Source organism: Calliopsis andreniformis, chromosome 9 (genome assembly GCF_051401765.1).
Source record: "Calliopsis andreniformis isolate RMS-2024a chromosome 9, iyCalAndr_principal, whole genome shotgun sequence".
Lineage (NCBI taxonomy): Eukaryota > Metazoa > Arthropoda > Insecta > Hymenoptera > Andrenidae > Calliopsis > Calliopsis andreniformis.
The window spans coordinates 11,293,110-11,305,615 of record NC_135070.1 but is presented as its reverse complement, the minus strand read 5'-3'; the positions used below and the strand labels follow the sequence as shown (position 1 = coordinate 11,305,615).

The following is a 12,506-nucleotide window of genomic DNA, read 5'->3' as shown; positions in this document are numbered from 1 at the left end:
AATATGTCTGGTTTGTTATTAGTACGTTATAATAGACACATATCTGACAGTATTTATATAAAAATTAGTGTAGATTTTTTAGTTCTGAAGCCTACTCTTATGTTTCGTATACTCTTACTGATTTCTAATTTCGAATAATACGATCATTTTGAAGAAAATTACTAATATTGAAATAAAAATTTTAAGAAGTGAGTTTTACTCTTAATCAATGTTTTTCAACCTTTGATTTATTCTTTTAATTTATTCAATCACAACTGACAAAAAAGATAGCGTGGTAAGAAATTTTACTCTTTGAACATGTCATACGACGATATAGTGGCACAGGTCAGCAACCTGATATCGCGCGATGCAGAATCGAATTAAATGTGATGATAGAATATTTCATCTAGATTTATTGGGACTAGAGAATCTTAACGAAACTCATAAATGGATGAAAAATTAATTTACATAACGATGCTATACAATCATGGACGTTGAATATAGAACAATTACATTAACTTTCGATTAATCGAGTTCTGTCGATTACCAATACAGGCAGGAAATTGAAAGTGTCCTTTCACATAATTATTTATGGATGTAGAACTATTCTTTAATATTCTCTAATAAAATAGGAGTCATAACGCGCCTCATAATACGAAACGTATAAAATATATCATTATTTTAATCGTTCCTAAAAAATTGTTTAGGTTATCTACATATTTTAGGTCTTGGATCAGGAACTAAAAAGTTTGCTAACTGCTATCTGTTTTCTCTTTTTTCAACAATAATTTTCTATGCATGTTTGTACACAAAAGAAAATAAATCAATTGCTTGATAATAAGAGAAATACAAATCGCGATAAAACTATTCACAGTCACCAAGTGATTATGTCAGTTTCATTGATGCGATAAATTGTGTTATGACAATTTGTCAGATGTGAACATTTCCAATGATATAAAAAATGAATCGCATTTTTTTTATTAACGAATTCAATTAAATTATATTACTATTTTAGAAAGGCTTTCAAAACGACGTAATAACTCATTATATGGACTTTTTACATGTTCTTTTTTCGTTCCAAAGTCACTTTTAATCTTTTTATAAATAAATTTGTAATTTGTTTGGACCCTCTATTAACAGTCATTGAGACCAATTCAACAAGATTAACCCTTTGCGAGTGAGACATATAAGGGCGTAGAAAGCAGCGTGCATAGGAATTTTTTTCTTTTAGTTAACGATCAATTTTCAGTTTTGAAAATTTACCACGCTAATAAAACATAAAACAGTGGTACTAAAAAAGTTTCCATTTGTCTGGGAGGAAAATATGATGAAAAAAATGTTGAGAAAAAGCAGAGAAAATACACTGAACAAATTTGAAAATGAAACTAAATAAAATCAATCTATATAACACCTAATAGACACTTCGATACATGATAAAGGTGGTTAGTAAATTTTTGCAATTAACTTTGTATATTCCATTTCACGTAATAGTTAGTATTTCACGAAATATAAACAGAAAATAGTATATCCATTTGTTGAGAACACGGAAAAGTACATATTAGGTTACCTCTTATTTTTGCAATCCCGTTTTATTTCAACGTAGCCTTGTTTTCCAATTTCTGTTATCGAAACAAACTCATACAAACATCGATAAACCCCTCGACGAATTCAAAATTCCGAGAATTCGTTAAAAACATCGAATTTTCGCTCGATCAAACTTTGTTGCTACACGTAATACGTAGGCAACGTACATTTACACAATCATTCGTCGTATCTTTGTTTTATCTGAAACGTCCAGCAAAACTGTCGACTTATCGCGGTTTTAACTAATCGATTCATAAAACACACAGGATGCAACAAAGTACATGCATCGATTGTAGATTGAACCGTTTCCCAAATACACAAGGATACGATACGAAAACTGTGATTGTCAATCATTCGTTCAATTACTTTGCAGTCAGTCAAGAAGATACTATATGCAAATATGAAAAACTGTTCTATTCATCGCTACAAAAATGAGGTTCAGACGCTTCAAATATTAAAGTGCATAATATTAACAAAGAATTCTATCACTTACACTTTGTCATTTCGTGGTCCATTAGTGTTACCCTTCGAATGTCGGTTACCCATTGGACTGACTAAAGCTGTGGCGACGTACTTAAGTTAATAGATGCGATTGAAGTTCAGAATTTCGTCGTGTGACAGTGAAGAAGAATAATGAAGAGAATATGTGCAATTTAAGTCCATAATTCTGTCGAACAACGTTTAGAGATGATCGAGATAAAACACTACACTGTTGGAACTAGTCTAGTCAGTGAAATCGTTTCTACCGATCACGATGAAATCACAATCATAACTGACGTGCACGCGACTAACTTGCACGCTGATTCGTTTGATACGTCATCCTCGTAGAAATCGGCCTTAGGGTCGTCGTTTTTTAGGGATAAAGAGGTTTTTAAACTTCAAGGATACCATCGAATTGTGTAATATTGTGAAATATTCAGAGTAAAAACAATTGTTTGCGCTAATCTTGTAGATTATAGTGACGAAATCTTGGTTTCACTTTCAGCTCATTTTGAATCCTTAGTGTTCGATTTACATTTTACTTCTGCGAAGATTTAGTAAATGTCTGTACCTAGTGGATCGTATAAAACAGTTTTTACGATAACACGTTGCGTATTTGACACAATTTTAGAGGCTCACAGTTCTCTAATTTGTACTGCCAGAAAAAGTAAATTTGTAACTCTTATTATTCATGATTACAGGATTGCGAGGATTATAAACATTTATGTCATAATTTTTAAAATACTACTGCTGCTTTTTCTGTAATAAAGACTGTCTGTGCCCGATTGACGTATGCATCACCTTTGATCGTACTAAAAGATATGAAATTTGTGTATTCGTAATAAATGAATTTAATTATTATATTGATGATATGAAAGAATTGAAAAAATTTGAATAATTTCCGATGAACCATTCATTTTGAAACAACTGTATCAAAATATTGTTTCTCAAAATCGATAGTTTTTGCGATACTGACGCGCTGATATCGTGATGTCACTAGCGTTATCAATGCCGAATTTCTTATCGCATACTTAAGGCTCGTAAAAAGATACGAATGGTTACACACGAGCTGTGATTAACATTATGCGATATAGATATGATTAAGTAATGAACATTTAAAAATATGGATATATATTAGCAACTATGTAATTTTGTATCGTCTAATTAATAATTTGAATGTGCACTCACTGTGTGTCATCTTTCAAATCAGTTTCCTTGCAGGATACATAATCCGGACACCCCCTACTAAAAACACAAACCGATTAAAATTTAATTAACTCTTTTTATAAAATCAGCAAACTTACTTGTAGCATTCCATTGGCATGGCTTGTAAAGTTCTACGTATAATTCTTAAAGTAAACATTGGATTTACTAAAACAGAAGAAATAGTGAGAAAGTTATACACTTCAAATTACAGAACTAAACTTATTACGTTAAATTTTACGGTTTCTTGCGTTATGATAATATTCCTTTTCTCGTTCTTTAGTTATTGACGAATGATATTTGAAAAAAGTATTTTAAATAACAGAATAAAATATTCTACTTTACATTATAGGTTAGTGGAACAACATTGCTGGTCAAAGTTCCATTTTCTAGTTAACATATGTATTTACATAGAATTTATTATTATTTAAAATGGTAATTTACCCAGTCCTAAACAGCATTTGTAAAGAATGCAACAAAATTATTCGTTCATAGTTCCAGATCACCGAAAAATTTTGAAATATAAAATAGACATCACAAACTCAAAGTCGAGCATAAAAATTTTGACTTTGTTTCTCGATTTTCTATCGATGTGAAGTTTTCAAAATATGAATTCGAAATTCCAAATTACATCTTCGTAAAATAATATTAAAAACTGAAAACATGTTTTTGAAATAATCTACAAGAGTATGTTCTTTTTATAGTTAGATAAATCCAGTTATAAACATTAATAAGATATTAATGAATAATCGCGCTGAATATAGCAAGTATAAGTTAAGTAATGAACTTTTGCAATATATGTATTCGTTTTTGTCAATATTTAATCACGCATGTCATCTTTTACTATGCCATGGAGTAAATCGACTTAGCAAAATGTTTGAACTACATAATTACAGTATAAACTGAGTAGATATGTTTATCATGTGAGCATAGAGAATTATACGTGTACATATGTACACATACATAACTTGCCTTTACACTTTCAGGCACGTAGCCCGATTTTTATTTCAGAGAGTATACACACACATAAAAGTATACACACCTACAATACCAATACTAAAAAAAAAAAAATATTCAAAAAAATAATTTATCTTTCGTAGTACTTAAGTAATTCATTAAAACTGTTATTCACTAAATAAATACAAAAGAAACACGTTTAATACACAATGATTTTTTTATTGTTACGATCTGTGTGAAAGTAAGTTACGCACACTGTACACTTTCACTGCTACAGCGATAATTGCTAATTAACCGCGCAATAAGTCCATGCAGTGAAAGTTCAGTGTGATTACAAAACATACACATACCTCTTTCGTTTCGGTTTCGTTAATCTTTCATTGCAGTTCTATCAAGGGATCTAAGAACTAAGTGTATAGTATACTACAACTTCTAATGAAATACACTTCGCGTAAAAGATAGTTTCTTTTTACCTTTCTTATTCATAACCTAAGAGAGGAAGTAAAATTCATTTTTTTTCTTAATTAAATTCAGGAGAAATTAAATAATTTTGTATAATGATATAATGCTCTTCCTGAATGAAATTTATTTTTTCTGACCTTCAAGTATACCTCAGTGTAGTGTACAAGATAGTACAACTTTTCTGATTCTTTTGTCTCAGTTAATAATTATGGTCACGGTAATAATTTGTATATACACTGTTATAATAATATAATGAATTTACTCATTGCTAAAAGAGTAATTAAAAACTACTTGTGAGGTTAATGTATATGAAAAATTTATAACAATTAAATTGTTTATACCCATGTTTACAATTTAAAAATTTATTGGTACTATGGAATCTGCAAAGTACATTATGAAGTAATGTAGGATAATTGTTTCTGTATTGTTATAGAAGAGTCTAAATACTAAATTATTAATTAAAGATGGATAGTGGCGCTATCTAGCGGCAATCTCGGTTTCACACTTTTCCTCCCACGCCTTTTCGTAATTGTTCAAAATTGTTATGTAAGAAATTACTATGTCGCAATGTATGTTCTAAGTGCCCAGATTGTTCATAAATTATCAAATATAAGGAAAATTTATTTTTACTTATTATGTAAGGAATTAAAAGGACTTTTAAAAATGAATAGATCATTTTTGCATACGATACCATTGCATAATAAATTATAGAGTTCTTACGATTATTCTATATTTTCAAATTACAAATAAATTGAAAACTAAATTTCCCAACTCTCGAACCTTCAATTTTAAATAGAAACGTCGGTTTACTAGTATTGATGTTAGATGGCGTTTCCTGACCTGTAAATTAAATAAGATTTTTATAATTTACAGTAGAAATGAGTGTTTCAGTATGGTGTGTCAAGGATATTATTTTAACATATCAAAATGAACAATTTTATGTTATGATCGTGTGAAGTAGGGTAGTGTGAAAACCTGAGAACAATTTTAAGTAGTGTCAATAACTGTCTGTACCGTAAATAGTCGATAAAAAGTAGTATATTTTTAATTGAATTACAAGATGAAAGGGATTTTAATTTTCGATCATCTTAACGATGTTTTATTTACAAAGTGTAATAAAAAGTTCGCAAATCATATACAGAAGCTAGCTCGAATGCAAGGTTTAATTTCTGAAAACAGGGTATGTCTGTCACATTTTTATAAAATAATTGTAAAATATTATGTAAGTAGTCATATTACAATGAAGGTTAAACGCTACAGAACATTGTTAAGAATATAACATAATGTAAAAATACATACAATGGTGATAAATAATTCACATTATTATAGGATGTAGGTGACATAGAATCCAAATTAAATCCAAATGTTATAATGCAATTATTTTCGCCTATCGTTACATCTCAGCATGTAATGGCTTCTCAGTTTGGAAATTCATACACATCAATGAAATGTCACGATGGTATAAACATGGTATTCGATGAATTTATGGGATATACCTTTATTTATATTTCTATGGAAGAAATAGAATTAATGAAAAGGACATTAGGTGTTTGTGTAACAATTGTGAGGCATATCTGTGGGCCCGATGTTGGAATGTAAGTTAATGATACTAATTTCAGAAAATTAATTTGGCATATGTTTATATAATGAATATGTAATTATAGATTAAAAATAAACAGACAAAAAGTTCATTTAGTTTCTTCTTTATTGGATGCATGGGTGCATCTAAGAGATTGTGAGCAAAGTATGCTCACAGAAGCTATAGAGCAGTTATCCATAAATACTGATTTGGGTGCTGCAATATTGAAAGTATTACACGATGCTTGTGATAAATTGAAAACACAGTCTGAATTTTCTAATGTACACATACTGATATTAGTGGAACAAAAGTTCTTATCCTTGTACTCCAGTAAAAATGCCCATGATTTGTATGCTTCTGATATATTAATGATGATGTTGATGTGCTGGGTAGTCAATCAGAAAAGGAAAGGTGATGATACCTCTGGAATAAGTAGCAATAATGATGATCATAGTGATATCCTTTTGCCAGAATATACTTCTTCTAAAGAGGAGCAAGTGACTTTTGGAGCAAAGCTTGCAAATCCTACTTCAGAAGATATTACAAATTTATTCAGTACGATCTTACTTGCTTCATTCAATATGATTTTTCAATTAATATTATGCATTGATATGTTATTTCATTATAGGGGGATCAAGAGAATCGTCTATCAATGAAGGTCTATATTCTCTAATGGATGATGATCTTTACAGCAATTTAATCCTGCTTGGTTCTGAGCATGATTATACAGCTAATGCAGTTCATATTTTTGAGTTAGCAGATGGTATTAATCTTGTCATGATAGTTGAAGTAACTAATCTTGCAACATCTTCAGGATTGTATGACAGTTTCCATTATTTAAATATCATAAACGGTTTGCAACTTCAAAGGGATATCGATGAACTGAGGCCAGCATTTGAGAACTTTGACTTAGCAATGAAGAAAGCTTTGGATGGAATTAAGAAAAATAGAGCTAATGTCAGTAACGATGTCGATATGTGTCAGAGAAGATTACAGGTGAAATGGGAATTTGTTAGAAAGAAATATTTAGATCTATTAAAATCAAGAGATCCAGAATCAGTTCTTCAAATTGAATCCAATACATCTGGATTTATTGATAATTTGAAAGAATTATACAGGTTAACATGTTTCGACAAGAATTTTGTAAAACAAGGCACTGATGTCCTTACAACAGTCGGCAAATTGGTTCGTCAAAAATTGAACGACTTCAGTGACTTTCTTAAAGTAAAAGCCCTAAAGAATTTTACTCTTGGATCATATCCTTTCACAATTCAAATATTTTTATTCAATTGTTGTAGAAGTACACTGTTTTCTTTTTATTTTTTATCATAAATTACTTGTGAAAATATACATCCTTAATGCCATATAATCTACGAGAACTTCCCTAACCATCAACAAATATTTAGAAGAATTTCCAGGACTTGTACATTTCATATACATAGACCGGACTACGCATCGATTAACAGCTCCAACATTAGACTTTACAAATCCTGAAACTCTAGTTCTAACAACGAAAAAGGTAATTAAAGAAAAATTAAAATAATTCAGTAAATAAGACGAAGCTAAAATTAATGTGACTTTCGCAGATTTGGAATATGGTTAAGCAAAGTAGAATGCATTTGGAAGAAGGACATTTGTCTGTTATGTGGAAAGATACAACGTTCAATTATGCTTACTTTTTATGGTTTGAAGACAGTTCTGTAAGTGAACATTAAAATCGGAAAGTAACGAGTATACGAATTGAATTACTTATGTTGCGTGCATATTTTGTAGGGTTCACCTTTGAAGTGTAAAGTCTATTTGAATCATGTAATGAAAAGTTTCCCAGTACCAGGTATCTTCTGTGGAGACTATTATAGGTTTGTGTCTGTGACATTTACTTTTTCTACTGTTATTGAAAATTCCCATTTAATTCATGTATTTTACAATTTTATAGGAAATTGGCCGAAACATGTTTCCCTAAACTATCTACAAATAAAATCAGAATTTATGAATTGTATTGCGTTCATCTCGGTTTGGCAACATCATCCTGCGTTTTAGAACATTCCAGAAGACTCGCAGCTACAATTTGGGAAGTCACAGGAGTTCCAAATAATCCTGCTGACATTCTCTAATAACATTCCATTGAAATATTTCTTTATACAGGTATAAAGGTTTTAAATCCCGTTGTTAACGCAATACAATGTATTGTGGTACGATTAATATTTAAAGGCAGTTGTTTAAAAAATATTTCATTATTTACGAAGTACTTAATACATGTATTAACATAATATTTATAAACGACGGCAATGCAAAACATTTGTATTTATTTTATATGTTAAACACTTAAAAATGTAATGGCACAATTAAAAGAAAATTTTATGGAAAAGACAACATGTACTGTATACTTCTCTTACTGTTAGAGTCTTAATAAAACTTAATTATCTTACAATTCACAAAGCATTGTAAATATATGAAAATATTAGTGTAGTAAAAAATATTAGCGTAATAAAAAAGAAAACGGGTTAATGAAAATTTAAAAAAATATTTAAACAAAAAATAGTTTCGCGAGAACATATTAAAAATTATTCAGCAATTTATTCAGTCTATGATGCCTCTCCACTTTGAAACGCACAATTAGTATTACCAACGCGGCACAATAGCATTATATTTTGACAATTCTTAAGATTCGTACGCTCTAAAAACATCTGTCTTGTACATAATACAGACGGAGTCTGTTATATTTAAAATTATAATATACATATACATGTACATTTTTTTTCGTATAAGAAATATGTATTTACAATGCGTACACGTGTAGCGCAAGCGTTCTAAAATTTCTGTCAATTCTTTCTCTTTTGCACGAAAAGTAGTCTAAGGATTTCAGTGTACCTTTATATAAAGCTCCAGAAGAAAAAACGAGAATAAGTATGTGAACTTGGTTCGTTCAATGGGTCTCTGTTAAATTCGATTTGTGAGTATTGTCAACTTTTTTCGTAACTTGACTGTAAGATGCTTGAGTGGATGGGTTTTGAATACAGTTAGCTTCTGAAGATTCTTGGTGGGACACTTGGGTATGCGAAGTCCTTTCGCTACTTCGTGTAGCAATTGATCCTGAAACTCTTCCGGATTTTCTAGGTCCAGGATGAGAGTTGTGTATTGATCTTCCTCTACCTCTACCAACGCCAATTTCGCATGTTTCACCTTTACAAATTGATTCTTTGAGAATTTCCGATTCCATATTTGAAACTCGCCTGTTTTTACTTAAAACAGTTTCTGGAGTATCAATTTTCGTTTCTGAAATAGTATTTATAGGAGGTGGATTTTGTTCTGTATTTGTTCGTGTTTTATTTTGATTAATACTCTTTTCGACGTCAGCTATTGCATTTCTCGATTTGTAAGTAGAATTTGGTTGACTCTGAAACCAGAAGTACCTGGGTAAATTCTATGGTGTGTGTAGAACAATATGTAAATATTATATAACACATACAGTTGTATTAGAATGGGCCTTCAACATTCGTCTATCATCACAGGTAAGATCTGGTGATTCAATTCTTGAAGGAAGTACTTTTTTCGGTATTTGTTTTTTTTCTATAACGTGGTCCTTTTCAATGTCATAGTTTTTATCAATATTATTTGCACTACCATTAATTTTTGTTATTTTATTTAGTTTAAATTCCTTCACTTGTTTTTCTAATTCTGCTACTTCAAAATCTGATTGGCATAATTCTGGTATTAATCGATCTAAATACCCTTCAGCTGCTTTTTGTATATTGATAGCAGACTCAACTCCAGAGGTCCTTGTGAGATTCAAACTAAAAATACATAACTGTAGCAAAGTATCAAAGTAATGAAAACTCATTAATACACTAAATGAATATCCCTATTGTTTCATGTACTATTTGTTAATAAACTTACTTGAGTGACTCTATTAATCTACTAAATACATCTGGTACATCTGTTGATCTTTTAGTAGGAGTGGGTTTGTAATCTGACCCATCATGTCTAAACGAATCATTTCCCAGATTATTTATTCTTAAAGAAACTGGTTCAAAGGTTCTAAGAAAAAATAATTAAATTAAATAATTTTCTTACATGAAAAAAAGGAAAAAGATAACTAAAATTTGTACTTACCCCCTCCTTCGTCTTAAAAAAACATGTTTAAATTTATGTGTGCCTTTTCCACTGCTTGTCGAAGAGCTTAATAAGCATGTCACAAAAAACTCTTCTTTTGAACCATTGCTTCCAGAAAAATACGATGCAAATTCTTTGTGCAACATTTTATCTCGCATAGTGGGCACTAGGCCAGTATTTCGTCTGAATCGAAACCAACCTATAACTTGTTTACCCTTGTCGCGTATAAAATCCTTCAACTTTTCTTTATTAATTCTACCAACAGAATCGTGTAAAATTTCTGGCAATGGGCAGGTAACGACGGTTTCGATATCTAAAACGTTAAAATATTAATACGAAGGTATTTATGCATCTGCGACAAAATAGTGTTCATATTTACTGTTATGTATTTTCACAGTTTCTATTTGATTGTCTGAATCTGTGTACGTTTTGACTACGAATTCAAGAGTCTCTCCTAGTAAGAAACCCATCTGGAACATAAAAAATAAAAAAGGTTGTTTGTCGTTCCTTATTGAATGTTTTGCGATTTATTTCGTGGTTAAGATTCACAGAGGTTAGGACGCCAAATCAGTATGAAACATAAGCAAGAGATTGCGCCAAACTAAGAGGCAATATTAATAAAAACCACAAGAGAGAGAACGTTGTTTACCTGATCGCTGCAACTACGAACATTTTCATAAAACAATAATGAAAGAGCAGCTCCCGAAATTGTGATGAGCAAATCACTCTCCGCCATGTTGACAATTAACTGTGTTCGCAATTTCGTTTGTATACATATACTGTTTCCCTCGTCACGCTTATTCACTTTTACTGCATCAATCGCGCATCTGCAAGACAGTACATTATATTATTCATTATTATTTGTTGCTACTTGGTCAAGTTCTAATAGGAAGTTCTAATTGAATTAATAGAGAAAATGTCAGGGTTTCGTATTCATACTTATAACTGAAATTAAAATCTTTGTCTTCGGTTCGATCACTGTCACTTTTTCATAAGTATATATCTATACAACGCAGAAATGTATACATATAATAGTTATATAATCTTATATAAGCACTAAATTTATAGAGAAATAGGAACGTGAAAATGAGGACTATGAATTACTACCAGAATAGAAAAAAAATTGCCAATCGATCTCGCTGAAAGATCCATAGAAGACCTTGTTACTTTGTTTTTTTTCTGATTTATTCTGAAATTGTGTATGACGAATATAAGAATGACTATATATAAATTAATATAATGGATTCATTGTGCTACATAATACATTTTGTATTTTATTATTGACTTGGAATATGTACAAATATAATAATGAAACATATCTGGTCTAGATGTTCAACAAAAGTAGTATTCATTAATTTTAAAAATTCGATTTATGAATGAATTTACTTTTTAACCAAAATTTATTTTATTACGAAAATATTATAGGAAAACCAAATATAATGATTGTATTATTAACCAAAAGATAATTTTGTCAGAAGTGGGATTCGAACCCACGCCCACAATGTGGACTGCGACCTGAACGCAGCGCCTTAGACCGCTCGGCCATCCTGACATTGTTCGATCATCGATTTTGACTAAACAAACTGTACCAGAGATTATATATATATTTTAAAACAAGTATTGCGCAAAAGAAATTATTTGAATATGAAGTATTTTTAATTAATTATAATGTATTATGTTATACGTATTTTTACTAACAAAAACCAGTCGTAACTAGAATAAGTGCTTATGTGGTAATAGATATGATATGGATGAGTTCATTAGTACAGATAATAGAATATTAGACACTAATTAATAAGACACTTTTCCTTAAAAACTTAAATTCAAGTTTGGCTAAAAAATACCGAAACCATAAGACTAAATTTATTTTGTCAATTATATGGGAAGAAAAGTGTTATTCCCTCTGTAGAGGAATTAAGAATTAAGAAATTGAAATCATCCTCCACGCTCAATTGCTACAATCATAAATCACTTTCCAGCAGGGCTTTAAAGCGGGAAATTTAAAAAAGACATTGTAATCAGTATCAAAGGCTCCATTCAAAACTACAGGGCTACATTAAACAAAATCTCTAAATAAGTATTTTATTTGAAAACATTCAAAATCAGGGCCTTCAAATTCGTATCTTACTTCTAGCCATCATTATCGCCC

At 30.4% G+C, this 12,506-nt stretch overlaps 2 protein-coding genes and 1 non-coding gene across 4 annotated transcripts; 1 reads left to right on the top strand and 2 right to left on the bottom strand.

The window, feature by feature from the left end:
- The first annotated feature begins 5,551 nt into the window (after positions 1-5,551).
- Positions 5,552-8,358, top strand: Hps1 (Hermansky-Pudlak syndrome 1 protein). 2 transcript variants are annotated; one of them, XM_076385227.1, is made up of 8 exons: positions 5,552-5,845; positions 5,995-6,260; positions 6,330-6,799; positions 6,873-7,500; positions 7,619-7,763; positions 7,831-7,944; positions 8,018-8,103; positions 8,181-8,358. In XM_076385227.1, the coding sequence occupies exons 1-8, from the start codon at positions 5,726-5,728 to the stop codon at positions 8,356-8,358; spliced, it is 2,007 nt and encodes a 668-aa protein (XP_076241342.1). In that variant the 5' UTR covers positions 5,552-5,725. The 2 variants fall into 2 exon arrangements, with proteins under 2 accessions (XP_076241342.1, XP_076241341.1); XM_076385226.1 differs by having other exon boundaries at positions 5,552-5,887.
- Positions 8,359-8,635: 277 nt separating this feature from the next.
- Positions 8,636-11,093, bottom strand: LOC143183604 (BRISC complex subunit FAM175B). The gene is made up of 6 exons (XM_076385229.1): positions 11,007-11,093; positions 10,737-10,827; positions 10,358-10,670; positions 10,142-10,282; positions 9,714-10,038; positions 8,636-9,641 (listed from the first exon to the last, which is right to left on the bottom strand). Exons 1-6 carry the CDS (start codon positions 11,091-11,093, stop codon positions 9,171-9,173), a joined length of 1,428 nt encoding a protein of 475 aa, XP_076241344.1. The 3' UTR covers positions 8,636-9,170.
- Positions 11,094-11,826: 733 nt separating this feature from the next.
- Positions 11,827-11,909, bottom strand: Trnal-cag (transfer RNA leucine (anticodon CAG)). Its single transcript has one exon. It is a non-coding gene; the product is annotated as a tRNA-Leu (tRNA).
- Between the last annotated feature and the right edge of the window lie 597 nt (positions 11,910-12,506).